Below are 25072 nucleotides of genomic sequence, written 5' to 3' on the forward strand. Positions count from 1 at the left end.
CTGTCAATTGCTGTCTGGTTTTGAAAATCGATTTGCTGTAAATTTAATAGGGGCTTTATCAGATCAGTATATTGTTATATTGGAGGTAGATGGCAAATCTTTGAGAAAGGAGATTGAGTTGTAAATTGGTGTTGTTTAATGTTCAATTTTAGAGTTAAAGAATAAAATTGATATTTTTTCATTAAATAGTGGAATTTGGGTAGTTCTCTGTCACTTATAATTTAACAGATTACAAGGTGAAGTAAACTTTTTTGTGTTTGGTTTAATTACCAGAAGGGTTTCCACCATGTTGTAACAGATATCAGGAGCGTATTTCTTTGAGGTTCTGGATGTAGGTTTGCTCAGTGAGAATACCTACATCTAGAACCTCAACCTGAGCTACAAATCTTCTCAAAAAATTCTTTAAGCTTTGCTGACATTCTGACAGTGCAACATAACACAACCTGTCTTTACTAAAACTTGTTTTTGATCACCAAGCCGTGTTTCATTGAAGCTGATGCTGATCCTTCTAGTTCATGGACTTCAATTTTGTAAGCAATCAATATCCACTGTGTTTTCTAAATTAACACTGTTGCTTCATGAAAAAAAGTAGTCAAGCCTGTTCTCTCTTTGGCAAAGCTGTGCTGGCATTATCTCAATTAATATTAACTCATTAACTAAAATTTCAAGTGGCTGTTAATTCTTTCATTGAATATTATTTCTGAAACCTTTTAAGCAGTTTATAGTTTCTTGGAATTTCCTTTGACACTATGCAAGGCATCGATGTGCCACTTTTCAATCTTCTGCTACTTTGTATGACAAGTTCCCATGTGAGGCTTCCCAATTTCTAACCATTCCAAACTCCTTAAATTCTCAGTTGAGGAGGAATAGACTGGTTTCCCTCCTTTATTCACCTGCCCTTCACAACTAGGTTAATTTATAAAGGATCTCTTCTCTAATAGCTTCAACACCAAATGAATTTATATTTTTAAAGGACCCAATTTAACTAGATTTCTTTGAGTTAGCAAATAGAGTCATAGAGATGTACAACATGGAAACAGACCCTTCGGTCCAACCCGTCCATGCTGACCAGATATCCCAACCCAATCTAGTCCTACCTGCCAGCATCCGGCCCATATTCCTCCAAACCCTTCCTATTTATATACCCATCCAAATGCCTCTTAAATGTTGCAATTGTACCAGCATCCACCACATCCTCTGGCAGCTCATTACATACACGTACCACCCTCTGCGTGAAAGATGTTGCCCCTTAGGTCTCTTTTATATCTTTCCCCTCTCCCCCTAAACCTATGCCCTCTAGTTCTGGACTCCCTGACCCCAGGAAAAGACTTTGTCTATTTATCCTATCCATGCCCCTCATAATTTTGTAAACCTCTATAAGGCCACCCCTCAACCTCTGATGCTCCAGGGAAAACAGCCCCAGCCTGTTCAGCCTCTCCCTACAGTTCAAATCCTCCAACCCTGGCAACACCAATAGTTGAGTTCATTACTTATTGAACATGAGAATAAATAATGCAACACCCATAGTTAGGAATAACTAAATATAAAAATATTTTTAAATGTATGGATCACTGAGTTGCTTATGAAGTTTGGTTTAAAGACCGTATTTTGTTTGGACTGTGGTCTTAAAACAAAATAAAAGCAAATTACTGCGGATGCTGGAAGCTGAAACCAAAAGAGAAAATGCTGGAAAATCTCAGCAGGTCTGGCAGCATCTATAAGGAGAGAAAAGAGCTGACGTTTCGAGTCTAACTGACCCTTTGTCAAAGCTAAAAAAAGGGGAGAAATAGGGGAGCTATTTATACGAAGCTGAGAGAAGGTGGGTCATGGCTCCAGAAGTAAAGGTAACACTAAAGAGATGATAATGACAGTGCATAGAGAGATTATAGGTAGATTAGGAGCTGTGAGTGACCAAGGCTGAAACTAGTGCTGTGTGACAAAATATGTGGGGGATGGGGGGGGCGGAAAAGAGGGGTGAAGCAGAAGCAAAATGGAAAACAGGGGAGAAGGGTAGCGAAGAGGAGAGAAAAAGGTGATGAGAGAGTGGGGAGCGAGAGAAAGAGAGACAATCAAAAAATAAGAGGTACAGAACAATGAAATAAAAATTTTAAAAATAAATGAAATAAAATTTTCTGAAGTTGTTGAATTCAGTGTTGAGACTGGCAGGCTGTAATGTGCCTAGTCGGAAGATGAGATGCTGTTCCTCCAGTTTGCGTTGAGCTTCACTGGAACATTGCAGCAGGCCAAGGACAGACATGTGGGCATGGGAGCAGGATTGGGTGCTGAAGTGGCAAGCCACGGGAAGGTCCGGGACCTGATTGCGTACAGACCGAAGGTGCTCAGCAAAGCGATCACCCAGTCGGTGTTTTGCGCCTCCGATATAGAGGAGACCACATTGGGAGCAATGAATGCAATAGAGCGAATTGAAAGAGGTACAAGTGAAACGCTGCTTAATCTGAAATGAGTGTTTGGGGCCTTGGATGGTGAGCGTGGATGAGGTAAAGGGGCAGGTGTTGCACCTTCTGCGATTGCATGGGAAGGTACCGGGCGTGATGGGAGAGGTGCCCGGGCGTGATGGGAGAGGTGCCGAGCGTGCGACAGCAAAGGGGCCGGGGGAGCGACGGGAGAGGGGCGTGTGGGCTGGGAGAGGTGTTAGGCGTGATATGAAGGTGCCACATGTGCTGGGAGAGGTGCCGGGTGTGATGGGAAGGTGGTGGGAGAGGTGCCACGTGTGCTGGGAGAGGTGTTAGGTGTGATGGGAAGGTGCCACGTGTGCTGGGAGAGGTGCCGGGCGGGGTGGGAGAGGTGCGGGGTGGGAGAGGTGCCGGGCGGGGTGGGAGAGGTGCCGGGCGGGGTGGGAGAGGTGCCGGGCGGGGTGGGAGGGGCGCCGGGCGGGGTGGGAGGGGCGCCGGGCAGGGTGGGAGGGGCGCCGTGTGGGATGGGAAGATGCTGGGTGTGGTGGGAGCGGCGCTGGGTGTGATGTGAAGGTGGCGTTAGGTGGGATGGGAGAGGCGTTGTGTGTGCTGGGAGGGGCGCCGTGTGCGCTGGGAGGGGCGTTCGGTGTGGTGGGAACAGCGTTCGGTGTGATGTGAAGCTGCCGTGTGTGGTGGGAGAGGCGCTGGGAGCAGCATTTGGTTTGATGTGAAGGTGCAGTGTGTGATTTGAAGGTGCCGTTAGGTGGGATGGGAGAGGCGCTAGGCGTGGTGGAAGAGGCACGAGATGTATTGGGAAGATGCCGTGTGTGATGGGAGAGGCGTTGGGTGGGATGGGAAAGGAGCTAGGTGTGTTGGCAGAGGCGCTAGGTGTGGTGCGAAGGTGCCGTGTGTGATGGAGGAGTGGACAAGGTTATCCTGGAGGGAACAATCTCTGTGGAATGCAGACAGTGGGAGGGAAGGGAAGATGTGTTTAGTGGTGGTGTCATGTTGGAGTTGGCGAAAATGGCGGAGGCTTAATCTTTGCATGTGAAGGATGGTGGGGTGAAAGGTGAGAACAAGAGGGACCCTATCCTTGTTCTGGGAGGGGAGGGAGGGGGTGAGGGTTGTGGCGCGGGCGATGGACTGCAAGCTGTTGAGAGCCTTGTCAATAACTGTAGGTGGGAAGCCATGGTTGGCGAAGAAGGAGCACATATTACGAGCACCACTTTGGAAAGTGGCCTCATCGGAACAAATGCGGTGGAGGCAAAGGAGCTGAGAGAAAGGGATAGAGTCCTTACAGGACGTAGAGTGAGAAGAGCTGTGGTCCAGATAGCTGTAGTCTTAAAACAAAAAGTGCTTTGGGAAATAAAAACTACTTCGAATTAAGGAGACTGTCCAAAGGTGGCTATGCTTTAAAATCATGTTTGTTGGATCACATTCTGAGATATATGCAAGCAATGAACAAAAATATTTAGAAATTGTAAGAATTTGAAAGAAACAATTCATCAACTCCGATATAGAGGATTCACTAACTGATATGCAACAGAGTTGAGAGAAAAGGGGCATTTTTAGGATGGCAATCTGTAACTAGTGGAATTCCACTGAGATCAGTGCTCGGGTCACAATTATATATTGATGACTGAGATGATGAAAGTGAATGTACAATTAGTTATAGAGAAGGATTGAAGAAAGCTGCAACAGAGGGATTTGGCAGTCCTCGTGCAGGAGTCACAAAAAACTAACATAGTGGAGCATACAGTACCATCATGTTCTTAAAAAAAACATCAAGGATGGAACTGATAAATCCAATGAACTCCAGATTTCAACAAATCTATTGGAAGAACAGTAAAAGGGATAGCATTTTGGTTTTGATAATCTTGGAAAGTTTTCCCTTTTTTTTAAATGTGCACAGGATTCCTTTCTTAAGGAAATCAGAGATTAATTTTCTTTTAGGCGTATTTTAAACTAATCAAGAAAACAAAGTTTAAAAACAGGAAATAAAAATGTTACTTGCTACTTCTAAACTGGTCGCTTGCTTCCCGGAATGCATTCCTCATCACTGCTGAGGAGGTTGCATATTCCCTCAGACTCCCTGACCTTGTTCTTAAAGCTTTCAACTTGTGTCCCAGACTGGAGGTGGTGTTACTTCACTTCATCCCTTTCTCTCATCCTGCTTCAACAATCATCAGCTTTTAGAATTTGCCAGGAGCTAGAATCAGGCAAGTACTGCATTTTAAAGGCTTTGGCTTTGAGCTGGTATGTGTAGGATCTTGGGATTTGTGAACCATCCATATAGAGCCATTGGGTAAATTCTTGGAGATCAGTGATCATCCATAAACAATAGACAATAGGTGCAGGAGTAGGCCATTCAGCCCTTCGAGCCTGCACCGCCATTCAATATAATCATGGCTGATCATTCCTAATCAGTATCCTGTTCCTGCCTTATCTCCATAACCCTTGATTCCACTTTCTTTGAGAGCTCTACCCAACTCTTTCTTAAATGAATCCAGAGAGTGGGCCTCCACTGCCCTCTGGGGCAGAGCATTCCACACAGCCACCACTCTCTGGGTGAAGAAGTTTCTCCTGAGCTCTGTCCTAAATGGTCTACCCCATATTTTTAAGCTGTGTCCTCTGGTTCGGCACTCACCCATCAGTGGAAGTATGTTTCCTACTGCCAGAGTGTCCAATCCTTGCATAATCTTATACGTCTCAATCAGATCCCCTCTCAATCTTCGAAACTCAAGGGTATACAAGCCCAGTCGCTTCAGTCTTTCAGTGTAAGGTAATCCTGCCATTCCAGGAATTGACCTCGTGAACCTACGCTGCACTCCCTCAATAGCCAGAATGTCTTTTCTCAAATTTGGAGACCAGAACTGCACACAGTATTCCAGGTGTGGTCTCACCAGGGCCATGTACAGCTGCAGAAGCACCTCTTTGCTTCTATACTCAATTCCTCTTGTTATGAAGGCCAGCATGCTATTAGCCTTCTTCACTACCTGCTGTACCTGCATGCTTGCCTTCATTGACTGGTGTACAAGAACACCCAGATCTCTCTGTACTGCCCCTTTACATAAATTGATTCCATTGAGGTAGTAGTCTGCCTTCCTGTTCTTGCCACCAAAGTGGATAACCATACATTTATCCACATTAAACTGCATCTGCCATGCATCTGCCCACCCACCTAACTTGTCCAGGTCACCCTGTAATCTCCTAACATCCTCAGCACATTTCACCCTGCCACCCAGCTTTGTATCATCAGCAAATTTGCTAATGTTATTGCTGATACCATCTTCTATATCATTAACATATATTGTAAAAAGCTGTGGTCCCAGCATGGATCCCTGTGGTACCCCACTGGTCACTGCCTGCCATTCTGAAATGGAGCCGTTTATCACTACCCTTTGTTTCCTATTAGCCAACCAATTTTCAATCCAATCTAGTACTTTGCCCCCAATACCATGCGCCCTAATTTTACTCACTAACCTCCTGTGTGGGACTTTATCAAAAGCTTTCTGAAAGTCCAGGTACACTACATCTACTGGATTTCCCTCGTCCAACTTCATAATTACATCCTCAAAAAATTCAAGAAGATTAGTCAAGCATGATTTCCCCTTCATAAATCCATGCTGACTCTGTCCTATCCTGTTACTACTATCCAGATGTGTCGTAATTTCATCCTTTATAATAGACTCCAGCATCTTTCCCACCACTGAGGTCAGACTAACTGGTCTATAATTTCCTGCTTTCTCTCGCCTACCTTTCTTAAAAAGTGGTATAACATTAGCCACCCTCCAATCCTCAGGAACCGGCCCTGAATCTATTGAACTCTGGAAAATAATCACCAACGCATCCACGATTTCCCGAGCCACCACCTTCAGTACCCTGGGATGCAGACCATCGGGCCCCGGAGACTTATCAACCTTCAGACCTAACAGTCTCTCCAACACCAAATCCTGGCAAATATAAATTCCCTTAAGTTCAGGTCCTTCAGCCACTGTTACCTCAGGGAGATTGCTTGTGTCTTCCCAGTGAACACAGATCTGAAGTACCCATTTAATTCCTCTGCCATTTCTTTGTTCCTAGTAATATATTCCCCTGTTTCTGTCTTCAAGGACCCAATTTTTGTCCTAACCATTTTTATGCCTTGCACATACCTAAAAAAGCTTTTACTATCCTCCTTAATATTCTTGGCCAGTTTACCTTTGTACCTCATTTTTCCTCTGCATATTTCCTTCTTAGTAATCCTCTGTTGCTCTTTAAAAGCTTCCCAGTCCTCAGTTTTCCCACTTATCTTAGCTATGTTATACTTTTTCTCTTTTAACTTTATATGTTTCTTTACTTCCCTCGTCAGCCACGGCCGCCCATGCCTCCTCCTGGGATCTTTCTTTCTTTTAGGAATGAACTGATCCTGCAACTTCTGCATTATACACAGAAATATCTGCCATTGTTCCTCCACGGTCATCCCTGCTAAGGTATTACACCATTGAACTTTGGCCAGCTCCTCCCTCATAGCTCCATAGTTCCCTTTATTCAACAGAAGTACTGTCACTTCCGACTGTACCCTCTCCCTCTCAAATTGCAGATTGAAGCTTATTGTATTATGGTCACTACTTCCCAATGGCTCCTTCACTTCGAGGTCTCTGACCAATTCTGGTTCGTTACACAATACCAGATCCAGAATTGCCTTCTCCCTGGTCGGCTCCAGCACCAGCTGCTCTAAGAATCCATCTCTGAGGCACTCCACAAAGTCTCTTTCTTGAGGCCCAATACCATCCTGATTCTCCCAGTCTACCTGCATGTTAAAATCCCCCATAACAACTGTAGTGACATTTTTGCGACAGGCCAATTTCAGCTCCTGATTTAACTTACATCCGACATCCAGACTACTGTTTGGGGGCCTGTAGATGACTCTCAAGAGGGTCTTTTTACCCTTAGTATTTCAAAGCTCTATCCACACTGACTCTACATCCCCTGACTCTAGGTCCCCCCGCACAAGGGACTGAATATCGTCCCTTACCAACAAGGCCACCCCATCCCCTCTGCCCGTCAGTCTGTCCTTACGATAGCACGTGTATCCTTGAATATTCATTTCCCAGGCCCTGTCCACTTGAAGCCACATCTCATTTATCCCCACAATATTGTATCTGCCAATTTCCAAAAGAGCCTCAAGCTCATCCATCTTATGTCTAATGCTTCGTGCATTCATGTATAGTATTTTAAATTTGTTACTGCTCTCACCCTTCCCATCAACCCTTATTTCACTCAACGTTACAGCATGATGCCTTTCCGAGTTTTCTGCCTCATTGATACAGTTGTCTTTCTTGACTTCTCTTGTTCTAACTTTCCCTTCAATTTCCTTTTTAAACATCCAGCTTGTCCCCTCCCCCCTGCTACTTAGTTTAAATGTAGCGGTGTTGCAGTAGAAAACCTGCCTGCCAGTTTTTCTGGTCCCTAACCTATTAAGGTGCAAGCCGTCTCTCTTGTAGAATTTATGTTTACCACAAAAAATACCCCAGTGATCCAAGAACTTAAATCCTTGCTTCCTGCAACAGTTCCCCAACCACACGTTCAAGTCCATTATCTCCCTGTTTCTGGCCACACTAGCCCGACGCACTGGAAGCAAACCGGAGATAACCACCTTGGACGTCCTGTTTTTCAGTCGTCTTCCTGGTTCTCCGAAGTCTCGCTGTAGTATGTTCCTCCTCTTCTTCCCGACATCATTTGTGCCGGCATGTACCACCACCTCTGGCTCTTCACCCTCATCCTTGAGGATTTCCTGCACTCTGTCCGCGATGTCTTTCACTCTAGCACCAGGAAGGCAACACACCATCCTTAAATCCCATCTGCTGCCACAAAAACCCCGGTCAGTTCCTCTCACGATGGAGTCCCCATCCAGTATACAAAGGATCATGGGCCTTGCGTGGGTTTCATTTTCCCAATACTCAGCCACACATGCATACATACAGTTTACATGTAACATTGCTTATCAACTGTATCGCCCCTCATGAATCTTCTGTTACTGCTTTAAATAAAGTCAAGCAAGTTCATTGAATGCTCTGGCATTGTTTCTCATTGTTCCTGATGCAAGTCTAATTCATCCTGTTTGTTTCTTAATTGTTAAATATCCTTAAAGTGATGTATTATTATTTGTGCCATTCACTGTGGACCTAGAAACTCCACTCTCTTGTCTCCTTGAATCCCTCCATGTTATTATTGGATTATACTACTTGTAACTAAAAGCACAAATGATTTTGGACTAAACAATGCCAAAAGAAATTTGTCCAGTGGCACCACAAGATCTAGCCTATTATCTGCAGTTATAAAAATTTAGTTCATATTAAGAACTGCAGTCAAACATAAGTAACAGTATTTGGGAGGCATGGTGGCTCACTGCTGTCTCACTGTGCCAGGTATCCAGATTCAATTTTAGTCTTTGGCAATAGTGTGCGGTTTGCATCTGTATGGGTTTCTACCAGGTTTCAGTCCAAAAACCTGCAGATTAGGTGGATTAGCCATGTAAAGGCGGGTTTTGGGTGGGATGCTCTTCAGGTGGTTGGTGATTGAATGGCCTCCTCCTGCACTGTAGGAATTCTACAATTCTAATTTGGCCAGAGAGCAGTTCAGTGTCAACCAAATAGGTGTGGGTCTGGAGCCACGTGTAGGCTGGAACAGGTGAGCATAACAGGTCTCCTTCCCAGAAGGGGCATTAGTGGGTCAGGTGGGCTTTTTATGACCATTAACAATGGTTAATCTTTGTTATATTCTTTTCTCATTTTTAGTTTGGAGCTATAAACTGGGAACTGTGAGCTCAAGATGACTTTTGGACTGTGGGGAACAGCTTGTGTTAAAAGCTTTTAAAAAGTTTTTTTGTTTGTTCATGAGGCCAGGCTTGGAAGTTATTTACAAGATGGGTCCTGATCAAAAGATTCTGCAGAGAGGAGGAAATAGCTGGAATTAGTTGTTAGCAAGGTCAATACCTAGGAATTGGTTCTACAAAGTCTAAAAAAGACTTCAGGCTAAGGAAAATAGCACCTGTTGAATAGTAACTGGAACTTTGTAAAGGAGACTAACCACTCCCCCTCAGACTGAGTTTGAACTGGGTTATGAACTGTTTTCTGTGAGAAGAAATCTGGCTATTGGTGTTATAGCATGAAGATTTGAAACCTCCCTTATCAGTTTTTGGAATTTTAGAGAATAGAAAGTTCAGTCAAATATTGCTACCTCTATGTGAGTGAATTTTATCAGTGTCTCTGCTTGATATCTTCAGAAAAACAATCAAGAAATCATTCTCTTTGCCTATGGATTAATATATCATGAAAACCATTTAAGTAATCTGGCCCATTTTGTTAATTGTGTGTGTTTATTTGTCTGTCTGTCTTCTGTGACAGGAACTGAAAACCAAGGGTTTTGAGTTTAAAAGCATAGACAAATTAAATTATTTAGTTAATATATTAATAATTTGATATTTTTTGTTTAAGATCCAAACTGGTGTCTAGAATTGATTATTCATCATTTCTGGGATTGGTGTCTCAAAGGCTTGGTTAAGAAACATTGGGGTCAATTTTCAGGTTGAAGGTTTTAATTTTAGAGTGTGGTGAATAGAGATTAGATTAGATTAGATTAGATTAGATTAGATTAGATTAGATTAGATTACTTACAGCATGGAAATAGGCCCTTCGGCCCAACAAGTCCACACTGCCCCGCCGAAGCGCAACCCACCCATACCCCTACATTTACCCCTTACCTAACACTACAGGCAATTTAGCATGGCCAATTCACCTGACCTGCACATCTTTGGACTGTGGGAGGAAACCGGAGCACCTGGAGGAAACCCACGCAGACACGGGGAGAATGTGCAAACTCCACACAGTCAGTCGCCTGAGACGGGAATTGAACCCGGGTCTCTGGCGCTGTGAGGCAACAGTGCTAACCACTGTGCCATCGTGCCACCCACCAAGGCTGATGTAGAAAGGCTGATTGTTTTAGCTGTCTGTCTCCATTTGGTAACATTGCATGGTTACCATTAAGATAGCTTTTTATTTCAGAAATAAATATTGAATTCAAATTTGACCATTGGTGTGATTTAAAGTCATCCCTCTAGAGAATTAGCTTGGATTGTGCACCTTGCTGAATTGCTACTGACTCCCCACTCAATCACAGAATTGTAGTTTAAGAACAGAAGCTCTCGAGAATCATAGATTTTGAATGGAAGTGCTGGAATGTTGAACAAATGAAGAAACCAAATTGGTATATTTTAGCATACTCTAAATCTGAGCTCCAAAACTGTACACACTAAATGATAAAGTCAATAAAAGCAGAAACCTTGTTAGTGACTCCCCATGTTTTTCATCTGTTGATCCATAAGGTTTCTGATGATCAATCTTGCTCCAGCCAAATGTCCACGTGGGGAAATAGAAGGTGAGAAATAGATGGGTTGGACAGGCTTTCATTGTAGTAAGTGAGGTGCAGCATGTGTGTTTTCAATCCGTTGTGTCTTAATCAATCGAGTGATTATTGAAAGAACAGGAATGCAGGGTAGAGGTGTTGAGTACAGGTTTCCAGTTAGGATTATTGTATTCAATTCCGTATCACCAAGGGGTGGAGGGTGTGTGTCTGTTTGTATCTCTTTGCTAGGTGGGTGCACAGCATTTTGTTTTGCAAGGTAAGTGCTGCAGTCCAGGGTGTTATGGCAGCAGTGCCCCATGTACATCCAGATGTTTAGTTAGAAGATTATTTCTGTATTTGATCCTTATTACTGTTCCCAGAAGGGTGAAATCTTTTCCAGAGTAACCACCAAGTATGTTGGAATTGTTTTGGAATTATTGGAATTGGAAGCTATATTGTTAGGCTGAAAATACCAAATGGATTCTTTAAGGTCTGATCAAAATGATTACAAGAAGGAACTTTTAATTCAATACATAGCTAATTTATTCAGTTAAGATACATAATTTGAATTAATAATTCTTAAACTCCTGTGCCTATATATTACAAAGTTATATAATTAGTTTAAACAACTGAGATACACAATGAGTGTATCTGTCAGTGACTTTAGTGACAGTGGCACTCTGAGCTGTACCTCAGATCCCATGACATTGGTTGTGTGAACCCCAGCCTGGTGGTATGAATCCCGATGAGCAGGGCAAAGTCCCTGATATGAGTGCTATTCTGAATGTTTAATCCCCATTTGGCATACCTCCAGTACTATTCCACTTTTCCAAAATAGTTGGGAAACAAATCCAGATGGCCTCGTGTAGACCACTCAAGCAGATGTTTCCCACCAACAGTCAAGATCCAGCAGCTGCACACACACACGGGCATGTGCACACATTCTGGTTTTAGTGTATTTTTCCACTTTACTTCAATCACTTATTGTCACGTCCAATTAACCCTAAACAACTAACCCTTAATAATCTATTTGAAGAATTCATTTTTTAAAAATGAGACAATAGAAGCTTCCTTGATTTGTCCCATCTTGCATCAACTCTGGAAGCTAAAATGCTACACATTGCTCTCATTTCTGGTCCTTACAGCTAAAATTGGCCTCAGGTATCCAGTTGCAAATGCGTGAGGGGTAAACATATGATTCATGTATTTGAAGAACTATACATGCTCAATGAATTGAGGTTAAAAAAACCTTCTGCATTTTGTGCGATCTTTTGAGGTTCAAATATCCTAATCTACATTTTCCCTTATTTATGTTATAAAAGCAAAGGGCATAGAATGACAGAGATCAATAAGTTCATATCATGTCCACTTTGGACACTCAGTAACCCATCCAGCTTTTATTATTGTCAAGCCTTGTAGGGTGCATTTCTTCAAATACATATCTAAGTATGTTTTAAGTGTTATGGGGATTTTTCTACCTACCACCCGATTAATCACTTCCAGATATCTTCCATTCTCTAAGTGAAATAATTACCCATTGAATCTCCTCTCAACTACCACCTCCATATCCTAAACCTACACCTTCTGGTGTCGAAAAGAAAAGCTCAAGCCTATGTATCCTTTCTTCAGGAACTAAAAATCAACAATGCAAGGAACATCTCATGAATTTCCTTTGTACCTTCTGTAGTTGAGTTGCATCACGTTACAGTGAGCAAACTACAGAGGATCTATGATTTGTACAGTTTGAGGGTAACCTCCCAGATCTTGGATTTTGTAATAAAGGCAAGAATCCTATATGGGCTGAATTCAGACTATCATTGGGGAGTGCGGTGATGTTGAATTCATGTCATTGGACTAATAATCGAGAAAGTAGAACATAGAACAGCACAGGAACAGGGTCTTTGACCCTACATGTCTGTGCTGACCATGATGTCATTCTAATTTAATCCCATTTGCCTGCACACGATCCATATCCCTCTATTCCTTGCCTGTTTATGTCTGGTAAATGTCTCTAAAATGTTGCTATTGTATCTGCTTCTACCACCTCTCTTACCCCTCTCAAGTCTTTGCAACTCATGTTCCCTAGTATTTGACATTTCCATCCTGAGGGAAAAAAGACTCTGACTATCCACCCTATCCATGCCCCTCATAATTTTATACACTGCTATCAGGTCACTCATCAACCTCTGGCACTCTCCTGAAAACAATCCAAGTTTGTCCAACCTTTTCTGATAGCTCATACACTCCAATCTAGCAATATCCTTGTAAACCTCTTTGCAACCTCTCCAAAGCTTCCACATTTTTCCTATAGTGTGATGACCAAACTGCACACAATACTCTAAATATGGCCTGAATCAAGTTGTATATAGTTGCAACATGACTTTCCAACTTTTACTCAATGCCTGACTGAAGATATGCTGCTTTCACCACTTCCAGACAGAAAAACATCCCTTCACAAATGCTATCTGTTTTCTATGACCAAGCCAACTTTGTAGCCAACTCACTATGGATCCCACATAACTTCATCTTCAGAACAAGTCTACTATACCAACCTAATGTTCTTAGGGTGTGGATTATAATTCCATCCAAGGCCGATGAAGAAATTTGAAGCCAATAAATATCTGAAATTAAAAGCTAGTCTAATGATGACCATGCAATCTTTGTCAATTGTCATTTAAAAAAAACATTTGGTTCACGATTGTCGTTTCGGGATGGAAATCTGCTGCCATTACTTGGTCTGGCCAACATTTGACTCCTGGTACAGCAATGTTGTTGACTTATAACTGCTCCCAGCCAGTCGTCATATTGCTGCAATAGTCAAATAAAAGGACAGTCTTTGCGTGGCACTTGTGTCACCTGTCTCCAACATCAGAGAACCTGACGATTGCTCTGTGACATTCAATGGCAAAACCATTACTAAATCTCCCACTATCACCATCCCAGGGGTTACCGTTGACCAGAAACACATCTAGCCATGTAAGTACTCTGGCTTAGTCAGTGGCTAGAAGTTCTCAACACCAGAACACCATCTACAAAGTACAAGTCTGGGATGAGATGAAATGCTGTCTATTTAGAAGCTTGATACCATTGAGGAAAAGGCAACGCTTGATTGGTACCATATTCAGCACTTTCAACATTTAATCCTTGCATCACCAATGCACAGTGACAGGAGTGTGTGCCATTCAGAGGGAGCATTAGAGTAGCTTACTAAGGGTCCTTCAATAGCACTTTCTGAATACAACTCCTCTCGAAGGACAAGAAATGCATGGAAACTCTCTCACCTGCAAGCTCCCCTCCAAGTCACTCAAAATTCTGACTTGAAGCAATATCCTTGTTCCTTCACTTTCATAGAGTGGAAATCTGGAATTCCTGAAAATGTGATAAGAACGTAGATTAGATTCCCTACAGCGTGGAAACAGGCCCTTCGGCCCAACAAGTCCACACCCACCTTTCAAAGAGTAACCAACCCTGACTGACTAATGCACCTAACACCATAGGCAAAATAGAATGACCAATTCATCTTTGAACTGTGGAAGGAAACCGGAGCACTCGGAGGAAACCCATGCAGACACTGTGCGAGTGTGCAAACTCCGCACAATCACCGGAGGCTGGAGTCAAACCTGGGTCCCTGGTGCTGTGAGGCAGCAGTGCTAACCACTGAGCCACTGTGTTGCCCTGAACATAGAACATAGGAACATCAGAACTAGGAGCTGGAGTGGGCCATCTGACCCTTCGACCATTCAATAAGATCATGGCTGATCCTTTTTGTGGCCTGAGCTCCCCTTACCTGCCCTCTCATCGTAACCCTTAATTCCTTCATTGTTCAAAAAAAACTACCTTAGCTTCAAAAAAACATTTACTGAAGTAGCGTCAATTATGTCACCAGACAGGGAATTCCATAGATTCCCAACTCTCTGGGTGAAGAAGTTCCTTCTCCCCCTAATTGAGGTTATGTCCCCTTGTCCTTGTTTCACCTGCCATCCTCTTTAAGTCTATCTTATGTATTCCCTCGATAATTTTATATGAAAATAATTCCAGTCTACTCAGTCTTTCCTAAGATGCTAACACCCTCAACTCCAGAATCAACTTTGCGAACCTCCTCTGCACCCCCTCTAGAGCCAGTACATCCTTTCCCAAGTAAGGAGACCAAAACTGCACGCAGTACTCAGTGTGTGGCCTCACCAGCACCCTATACAGCTGCAACATGACCTCCCTGCTCTTAAACTCAATCCCTCTAGCGATGAAGGATAAAATTCCATTTGCCTTCCTAATTACCTGTTTTACCTTCAGACCAACTTTTTGTAATTCATGCACAAGGACACCCAAGTCCCTCTGCACAGCAGCATGCTGCAACTTTTCACCATGTGTGGATTGTGATCAAATATATGGATGAGGAAAGTTCAGGTGATGCAGTTTGTATGGATTTTAGCAAAGCTTATTGACTGAGAAGGTTAAAGCATATGAAATTCAGGGAAATTTGGCGAGATGGATCAGAAACTGGCTTAGTAATAAGACAAATGGAAGTGGTAGAAGGCTATTTGAATGACTGGAGGATGGTGTCCAAAGGTGTGCCACAATGATCAGTATTGTGACCCTTAATGTTTGTTATATACACAAATGATGTAGATGAAAGTGTGGGGGAATATTCAGCAAATTTGCAGATGGCATCAAATTAGTAGTGATGAAGATAGTTGCAGGTTACAGGAAGATATAGATGGATTGTAAATTTGCTCACTGAGCTGGTAGATTTGTTCTCTGATGTTTCATGACCATGCTAGGTAACATCATCAAATCTCTGAAGCGCTTGTGTTCTGTCCAACTTGTTATTTATGTGTTTTGGTCTATTGTGCTGGGTGATGTCACTTCCGGTTCTTTTTCTGAGAGGTTGGAAAAGGAGGTCCAAATCGATATGTTAATGGAGTTCTGGTTTGAATACCAGGTTTCTAGGAATTACCCGTATGTGTCTTTGTTTAGCCTGTCCCAGTCGAACTGGTCTCCCTCTTTGTCTGTGTGTATGGATACAGGCGATAGTTAGTCATGTTTTTTGGTGGCTAGTTGGTGCTTGTGTATCCTGCTGGCTAGAATCCTGCCCGTTTGTCCAATGTAATATTTGTTGCAGTCCTTACAGGGTATTTTAAATATAACATCTTGTTCTGCTGGTTGTTAGTATGGGGTCTTTTAAATTCTTCAGGAGCTGTTTCAATGTGCTGAACCACTCATGGGCATGGAAGAAGCTATCCTAGTATGAGGGATGAACTTCAATCATAGGGACAAGGACAAAAAGGACTTCCTAGCAGCACTGGAATCCACCCTGAAAGACAACGGACTGACAGAAGAAATCCAACAGGCCATCAGACGGACAGTAGCACCAACACTAAGCAGAAAGAAAGAAGTAAACACCCTCAACACTCTGGAAAAGAAAGCACTGAAATGTCTCAAAAAAGACATATAAAATCTCATAATCCTACTAGCAGACAAAAGGCGCATGACTGTCATCCTGAACAGAACACAAAACATTGAAAAAGCAAGCATACTATTCACAGATATCAACACCTAACAACAGGTGGCAATGGACCTGATTCCACAGCTAGAAAGCTGTATTACAGCACCCCAGAGGAAACTTCACATGACAGGTAAAATTAACAAGGCAGACCTCCAAAGAATGAAACCTGAAGGATTCAACACTTGGATTACCAAATGTACATAAACAAGGGGCCTCCTCGGACCCATATTCTCATGTCCCAGTACACCAACATACAGACTAGCAAAGGAACTGCAACACAAACTGAAACACCGAGTAGAAGACTCGAGCCACTCTATCCGCTCCACTCAGAAATTCCTGAACATCATCAAAGAACCAAGGTAGAGGACGATGAGGTCATGGTTTCCTTTGATGTGGCAGCCCTATTCACATCAATAAACATCACCCTAGCCAAAGAAACACTGGCCTCACTGCTAGACAAATCAAGGACACTAACACCTGACAGCACAAACTCCATCAGCAAACTAGTAGACCTGTGCCTCACAACCCAAACAAATCTATGGGACGCTTATGGGATTACCAATATCGGGACTCTTGGCAGAAACCGTTATGTAGAGGTTAGAAGAACAGTCCTTCCAAGATCCAGCCCAAGCTTTGGGTCCACTATCTGGATGAAACCTTTGTCACCACAAAACGCAACAAATTAGAAGAAGCCCACAAATACAAAATAACAAAATCCTTACCAGTATAAAGCTTACCAAAGAGGAAGAGAACAACAACTGACTCCCCTTCCTAGACATCACAGTAGAACAAAAAACCAATGGAGAGGTGCAGACCAGCATCTACAGAAGAGACACACACTGACCAGATATTCAATTACAGGAGTGATCATATCAACACCCACAAACAGAGCTGCATCAGGACATTGTTTAAATGAGCCACAAATCACTGTAGCACTCAAGAGCTAGAAGGAGTCGACAAAAGATGTACTCCGGAATAATGGGTACCTGATAAGCACAGTCTGCCAATTTCTACGCAATAGACCTAAACAAGAAGATACAACACGGCCAGAGACCCTAGCCATCCTGCCGTACATTAAAGACATCTTGGAGATGACCAGTCTACTCTGGCTACATGGCATCATGGTAGCCCACAAATCTAACACTACACTGAAACAGTTTCTGATTAATTTAAAGGACCCCATACCAACAACTGGCAGAATTAATGTCATATACAAAATACCCTGCAAGGACTGCAGCAAATATTACATTGGACAAATGGCCACGAAACTAGCCATCAGGATACATGAGCATTAGCTAGCCACCACAAGACATGACCAACTATCACTAGTATCCAAACATACAGACAAAGGAGGAGACCAGTTCGACTGGGACAACACATCCATTCTGGGATGGGCTAAACAAAGCCATTCATGGGAATTCCTAGAGGCCTGGCATTCAAAGTGGAACTCCATTAATAAACACATTGATTTGGATTCCATTTACCAACCTCTCAGAAAAAAGAACTGGAAGTGATATCACCCGCCACAACAGACCAAGACACACAAATAGAAAGTGGGACAGAACACCAGCGCTTCACCAGAGGCGCTGGTGATGAAATGTCTGAAAACCTGTCAGCTCAGCAAGCAAGCTTACAACTTGATCCACAATCTGAGCTACAAATCTTCTCCAAGATCGCAGCTATAGGTGGGTTGGTCAGATGGGCAGATCAGTAGAAGATGGTATTTAACCCTGATAAGTGCAAGGGGATGCATATTGGAAGATGATGATAGAGCATTTGAATGGCACAACACTGGGTAGCTCAGAGGAACAGAGGGATGTTGAGGTAATTCTTGACAGATCCCTGAAGTTGGCAGAAGGCATAAATAGGATAGTTAAAGCATCTGGGACACTTGATTTTATCAGTCTGAGCAAGGAGGTAATGTTAGAGTAGTACAAAGTGTTAGCCATAGTTGTGTGCAGTTATGGTCACCTCACTATAGGAAAGATGTGGCAGTACTTGAGGGGAAATGGAGGATGTTGTCTGGAATGGAGAAATTAAGATTTTGGGAAAGACTAGATAGGCCTGGATTGTGGTCTTTTAGAGCAGAGAAGGCTGAGGAGAGATGTGATTAGAGTCAGATGTACAGCACGGAAACGGATCCTTCGGCCCAACCTGTCCATACCAACCAGATATCCTAACTAAATCTAGTCCCATTTGCTAACATTTCGCCGATATCACTCTAAACCCTTCCTGTTCGTGTAACTATCCAGATGCCTTTTAAATGCTGTAATTGTACCAGCCTCCACAAATTCCTCTGGCAGCTCTTTCCATACACATACCACCCTCTGCGTGAAAAGGTTGTTCTTGAGGTCCCTTTTCAATTTTTCCCCTATTTCCCCTAAACCTATGCCCTCTAGTTCTGGACTCCCCCACCCCACGGATGAGACCTTGTCTATTTATCCTATCCATGCCCCTCTTGATTTTATAACCCTCTATAAGGTCACCCCTCAACCTCTGATGCTCCAGGGAAAACAGCTCCAGCCTGTTCAGCCTTTCCCTATAGCTCAAATCCTCCAACCCTGGCAACATCCTTGGAAATCATTTCTGATCCCTTGCATGTTTCACCACAACCTTCCTACTGTGACTGGCTCTAATGTTATGAGTGGTATGTCAGGTTTCAAGCAATTGATTGTGAAAGGGGACACTTGGATGCAGAGACAGACATTTCTGTGGCCTGCCAGTGAGAAATCAGAATGGTGTGATGCCTCCCTGGTGTTGGATTAAGGATATCTCTGAAAAAATGCAGAAAATCCTCGAGGGAGAGGGACGAGCAGTTGTACACATTGGAACTAATGACATAGTAATGGAAATGGATGAGATTCCGAAAGGAAAATATTGAAAGTTAGGGAGGTCCTCAAGGATAGTAATATCTGTATTATCCCTGGTGCTATGAGCTAGAGAGGGTCGGAATATGTGGATAGAGCATATGAATGCATGGCTGAGGAGCTAGTATATGGAAGAAGGGTTCACATTTTTGCATCACTGGAATCTCTGCTGGGGTAGAGTTAGAAATTTAAAAATCACACAACACCAGGTTATAGTCCAACAGGTTTAATTGGAAGCACACTAGCTTTCGGAGCGACGCTCCTTCATCAGGTGATTGTGGAGGGCTCGATTGTAACACAGAATTTATAGCAAAAATTTGCAGTGTGATGTAACTGAAATTATACATTGAAAAATTGATTGTCTGTTAAGCCTTTCATCTGTTAGAATACAGTGATAGTTTCACTTCTTTCATGTGTAAATCACAAACCCTTTTTTTAAAGTTGCATTCTCGGGTTAGCTGTTAACAATGGTGATAGCTAGACAATATGTTAAAGGTGTTAGACCCCTGTGTTCTCTGTCTATGACCTGATGTTTATATTGATTCTGATCTAAAAAGTGAGATAACAGAATTTTACATAAATTCATGCAGCTTTTGAGCTCAGAGTTCTACATGAATGTATGCAGTTTATGAGCAAAGTGCAATGTAACTCTGCAAGTACGAATTCACCACACAAAATATATGTGTGCATGTGGGTCTTTGTCTGTGTGTGTGTGTAGTGAGTGCAGAGTGTCTTAAGTCTGTGAGGGGGTGCATGTGTGAGTGTGGGTGTGTGTGGGTGTCTGTGTGCGTGTCTGTGTGTACCTGTGTCCGTGTGTATGTGAGTGTGTGTGTGTGTGTAGGAATATCTGTGTGTGTGTAGTGCAATGGTGATCACCTGTAATGTGACATGAACCCAAGGTCCCAGCTGAGGCCCTCCCTATGGGTACCGAACTTAGCTATCAGCCTCTGCTCGGCCACTTTCCTCTGCTGCCTGTCCCGAAGTCCACCTTGGAGGATGGTCACCCGAAGGTCCGAGGCTGAATGTCCTGGACCACTGAAGTGTTCCCCAACCTTCGGGTGACCATCCTCCAAGGTGGACTTCGGGACAGGCAGCAGAGAGAAGTGGCCGAGCAGAGGCTGATAGCCAAGTTCGGTACCCATAGGGAGGGCCTCAACCGGGACCTTGGGTTCATATCACATAACAGGTGATCACCATTGCACTACCCACACACCGATATTCCTACACACACACGCACGCGGGGACGCACACAGGTACACGCGCACACAGGTACACACAGACGCGCGCACACAGGTACACAGATGTACACACACACCCTTATAGACACACACACTCACACATGCACCCCCTCACAGACTTAAGACACACTGCACTCACTACACACACACTCACAACCCCCATCCCAGACAGACAGACACACACACACACACACACACACACACACACACACACAGACAAAGACCCACATGCACACACACAGTTTGTGTGGTAAGTTTGTACTTGCAGAGTTACATTGCACTTTGCTCAAAAACTGCATACATTCATGTAGAACTCTGAGCTCAAAAGCTGCATGAATTTATGTAAAACTCTGTTATCTCACTTTTTAGATTAGAATCAATCTAAATATCAGGTCATAGACAGAGAACACAGGGGGCTAACACCTTCAACATATTGTCTAGCTATCACCATTGTTAACAGCTAACCCGAGAATGCAACTTTAAAAAAAAGGGTTTTGTGATTTACACATGAAAGAAGTGGAACTATCACTGTAATCTAACAGATGAAAGGCTTAACAGACGATCAATTTTTCAATGTATAATTTCAGTTACATCACACTGCAAATTTTTGCTATAAATTCTGTGTTACAATCGAGCCCTCCACAATCACCTGATGAAGGAGCGTCACTCCGAAACTAGTGTGCTTCCAATTAAACCTGTTGGACTATAACCTGGTGTTGAGAGATTTTTAACTTTGTACACCCCAGTCCAACACCGGCATCTCCAAATCGGGTAGAGTTAGTCAATCAGATATACAGCATGGGAGCAGACCCTTTGGTCTACCTTGTCCATGCCGACCAGATATCCTAACCTAATCTAGTCCCATTTGCCAGCACCTGGCCCATATCCCTCTAAACCCTTCCTATTCATAGACCCATCCAGATGCCTTTTAAAGATTGTAATTGTACCTGCCTCCACCACTTCCTCTGACAGCTCATTCCATACACTTACCATCCTCTGTGTGAAAAAGTTGTTCCTTGGGTCCCTTTGATATCTTTCCCCTCTCACCCTAAACCTATGCCCTGTAGTTCTGGACTCCCCTACCCCAGGGAAAAGAATCTTGTCTATTCACCCTGTCCATTCCCTTCATTATTTTATAAAATTATCACCTCAGTCTCCGACGCTCCAGGGAAAACAGTCCCAGCCCATTCAGCCTCTCCTATAGCTCAAATCCACCAACCCTGGCAATATCCTTGTAAATCTTTTCTGAACCCTTTCAAGTTTCATATCATCATTCCAATGGGGAGACCAGAATTGCCCACAATATTTCAAAAGTGGCCTAACAAATGTCCTATAAAGCCGCAACATGACCTCCCAATGCTCTGTCCAGTAATGGAAAGCATACCAAATGCAGCCTTCACTATCCTGTACACCTGTGATTCCACTTTAAAGGAACTATTATCCTATACTCCAAGGTCTCTTTGTTCAGCAACACTTCCCAGGATCTTACCAATAAGTGTATAAGTCCTGCTCTGACTTGCCTTTCCAAAATGCAGCACCTCATATTTACATAAATTAAACTCCATCTGCCACTCCTCAGACCATTGGCCCATCTGATCAAGACCTCATTGTACTCTAAGTGACTGAGGTGCCTAAAATTGAGCAGTATGGATAGAGTGAATAGGGAGCAGCTGTTTCCCATGGTTGAGGGGTAAATCACAAGTTTTAGTGTATGGGGCAGGAGATTGAGGGGATTTGAAAGAAAATGTTTTCCCTCAGATTGGTGAGCATCTGGAGTGCAATGCCTGAGAAGGTAGTGGAGGCTGTAAAACCTACAACTTTTAAGAAATATTTGGTTGAGCACTTTAAATATCATAACATTCAAGGATATGGGACAAGTGCAGGAAACCGGAATTAGTGTGCCTCTAGACGTAGTTATTTTCGGTGCACACTCAACTAGCCAAGAGGCCTTTTCTACACTGTGGCTCTGACTCTGACTCTCTTCCTAGTAGTGTAGTGGGTGCCCCTATACTCCAAAGACTGCAGTGGTTCAAGAAGCCATCTCACCACCACCTTTTCCAGGACAATTCGGGATGAATAATAACTGCTGGCCTAGATGGCGATGACCACAGTCCTTTGAACAAATAAGAGAAATTTTAAAACTGGTGCCAAAATAGCCAATATTTTTCAATGGCCTATTTCATGAATAAATCAAGCTGTCCAGGTATGTAAGGCCTTAGTGTTAATTGACCTTTCTTTTGAGTGAGTCACAGGCGAAAGAAAGATCTGAAAGCAGAGTCTCTGTTCTGCTTTGCTATGACCAATCGTAACCACTGGTTTGAAAGCTGGGTGCTGCAGTGTCAATTTACAAGTCCCTAACTCAAATATTTACTCTCTTTGGATGTGATTCTCCACAAGTAAAACAAGATTGGTGAATTTACCCCACTTTTAAAAAAAGTTGTCAACTCAATTCCCAAAGGACAGAAGAATTTCTCTAGAGAATGACATGGAATCTCAATGGGGATAAGAATAAACAAAAAGAATGGCTCTGATAATTTTAGATAGTTCATAAATTCCATCTTGTATTAACAGTTTTTATGGCTGCATTAAATGGTAGCACAAATTCTTTCTGTAATATAGACACATTTCAGTGTGTGCATTTATACACATCAGGTAAATGATTGGGCATTAAAATTATTATGGAAGTACTTGAGATCATCAACTTTGTCTAATTTTCCACGTTTGCTGTCAATCCATTGTACTGTTTGTTTCATATTGATTTCTTAAAAAATGTTTCTTTTTCAACAGAGTGAATCCACTGATCTCATCCCCAGAAGATAAGGCAGGGATGTCTATGGAAACACAAGCTGATATGACTCATATGGAGGTACTTTTGATGAAGTAATTCAAAAATCAATCATCTACGCTAATAATTATCATCCAAGATATGTATTGTATTTAGTTTTCTTATGGCAGTCTCTCCATTCCTTACACTTCGGGATTAATTTCATTTAAGTTTTACAATGTGCTAAAGTGAAAGCTAACAAAGTACTGAATGTTGCTATGTATTGTATTATCCCTAAATAACATTTGAGCCTTCTGATATGTGTCTGTCCAAAAATGTGATTGGAACTAAGGACGCCACAAAGACCTCCATGTAACTTAGATTGTACAATGTAAATAGGCTTTTAGACTAACTGACAATTGCATATATTTGTGTTCTGCAGAGACAATGGTGAGGTCTAGGTTGTCGAAAGTACTCAACACCCACTTCAGTAAGCATCAGTAGTCCTTTATTAATAGAGGGAAGATGAGAGAAGATATGACTGAAAAAAATAAATACTGGAGATCACAGTGGGTCAGACAGTATCCATGGAGAGAGCAAACCAACATTTTGAATCTATATGGTTTTATTTGTAGTAATTAAGGGGAAGCCCTTGGCTTGGAAAAACGTTGGGCTTAAATTTTGTTTTATAAGCCTTGGCTGAAACAGGATTTATATACACCTGAAAAAGGGAGATGGTTTACAACTGTTTACAAGTGTGAAGTCATGTATTCTGGCCGAAAAAATGGGAAGGTGACTAATTATCATAATGGGCAGAGAGATTTCAGGGTGTCAGGTTGAGAAGATTTGTAGCTCAGGTTGAGGTTCTGGATGTAGGTTTGTTAGCTGAGCTGGATGATTCATTTCCAGACATTTCATCACCCTATTAGGTAACATCTTCAGTGGGCCTCCAGGTTTATTTGAGTCAAGATTAGAGTGGTGCTAGAAAAGCACAGCAGGTCTGGCAGTATCCGAGGAGCAGGAAAATCCATGTTTTGGGCATGCCCGAAACGTCAATTCCCCTGCTCCTCAGATGCTGCCTGACCTGCTGTGCTTTTCCAGCACCACACTCTTGACTCTGATCTGAAGTCCTCACTTTCTATTACTGTGCACAGTTCTGGTCCCCTAATTTAAGAAAAGATGTATTGGCATTAAAGGCAGTTCAGAAGATGTTCACAACATTTATTCCAGAGATATGAGGGGTTTGCAGGATGAAAAGAGATTAAACAGTTTAGGCCTTTACTGCCTGGAATTTAGAAGAATGAGGGGAGATTAAATTGAGAGATTGAAGATGATTAAAGGATCTTTTATCTTTTCATGTCTATGTATAAAATAGACATAGAGCGGATGTTTCCTCTTAGGCATTTAAGGATGAGAGGTCATAGTCTTAGGATAAGGGGTAGCAAATTTGAAACAATATTAAGGAGAAACTGTTACTTCCAAAGGGTTGTGATTCTATGGAATTAGTTACCCCAAAGTGTTGTGGATGCTGGGACAGTGAGTAAATTTAAGGAGGAGTTAGACAGATTTTTATTTGGTAATGGATTGAAGGGATATGGAGAGAAGGCAGGAAAATGAGGGTGAAGCTATGAATGAATGGCAGAGCAGACTCAATGGGCCAAATGGTCTAATTCTGCTCCAATACCGTATGAACTTATGAGTGTGTTTGGAATGAATGGGATTGTAATAGACCAATATGTTTTGAAGTCAACATAAAACAGCAGCACTGTGGTGAAGATGAAGATGGCTTTGAATGTTGCTTAAATTTTCTGGAAGTGCAAAAACTAGAAGCAGGAGTAGACCATTCAGCCCATCAAGCCTATTTCTCCATTCAATTTTGTATTTCAATTCCACATTCCTTT

General features: G+C 42.6%; 1 protein-coding gene across 1 annotated transcript in view; it reads left to right on the plus strand.

Annotated features, from left to right (window-relative positions):
* The window catches only part of sycp2l (synaptonemal complex protein 2-like), a 171168-nt gene that overhangs the window by 140426 nt on the left and 5670 nt on the right, over positions 1 to 25072 (plus strand). The window contains exon 16 of the mRNA XM_043719016.2: positions 23195 to 23273. Within this exon, the coding sequence (XP_043574951.2) occupies positions 23195 to 23273 (79 nt within the window). The remainder of the gene's footprint in view (positions 1 to 23194; positions 23274 to 25072) is intronic.

The sequence above is a fragment of the Chiloscyllium plagiosum genome, unplaced genomic scaffold, assembly GCF_037043375.1.
Source record: "Chiloscyllium plagiosum isolate Xiang-an unplaced genomic scaffold, Cpla_swu_hap1 HiC_scaffold_34, whole genome shotgun sequence".
Lineage (NCBI taxonomy): Eukaryota > Metazoa > Chordata > Chondrichthyes > Orectolobiformes > Hemiscylliidae > Chiloscyllium > Chiloscyllium plagiosum.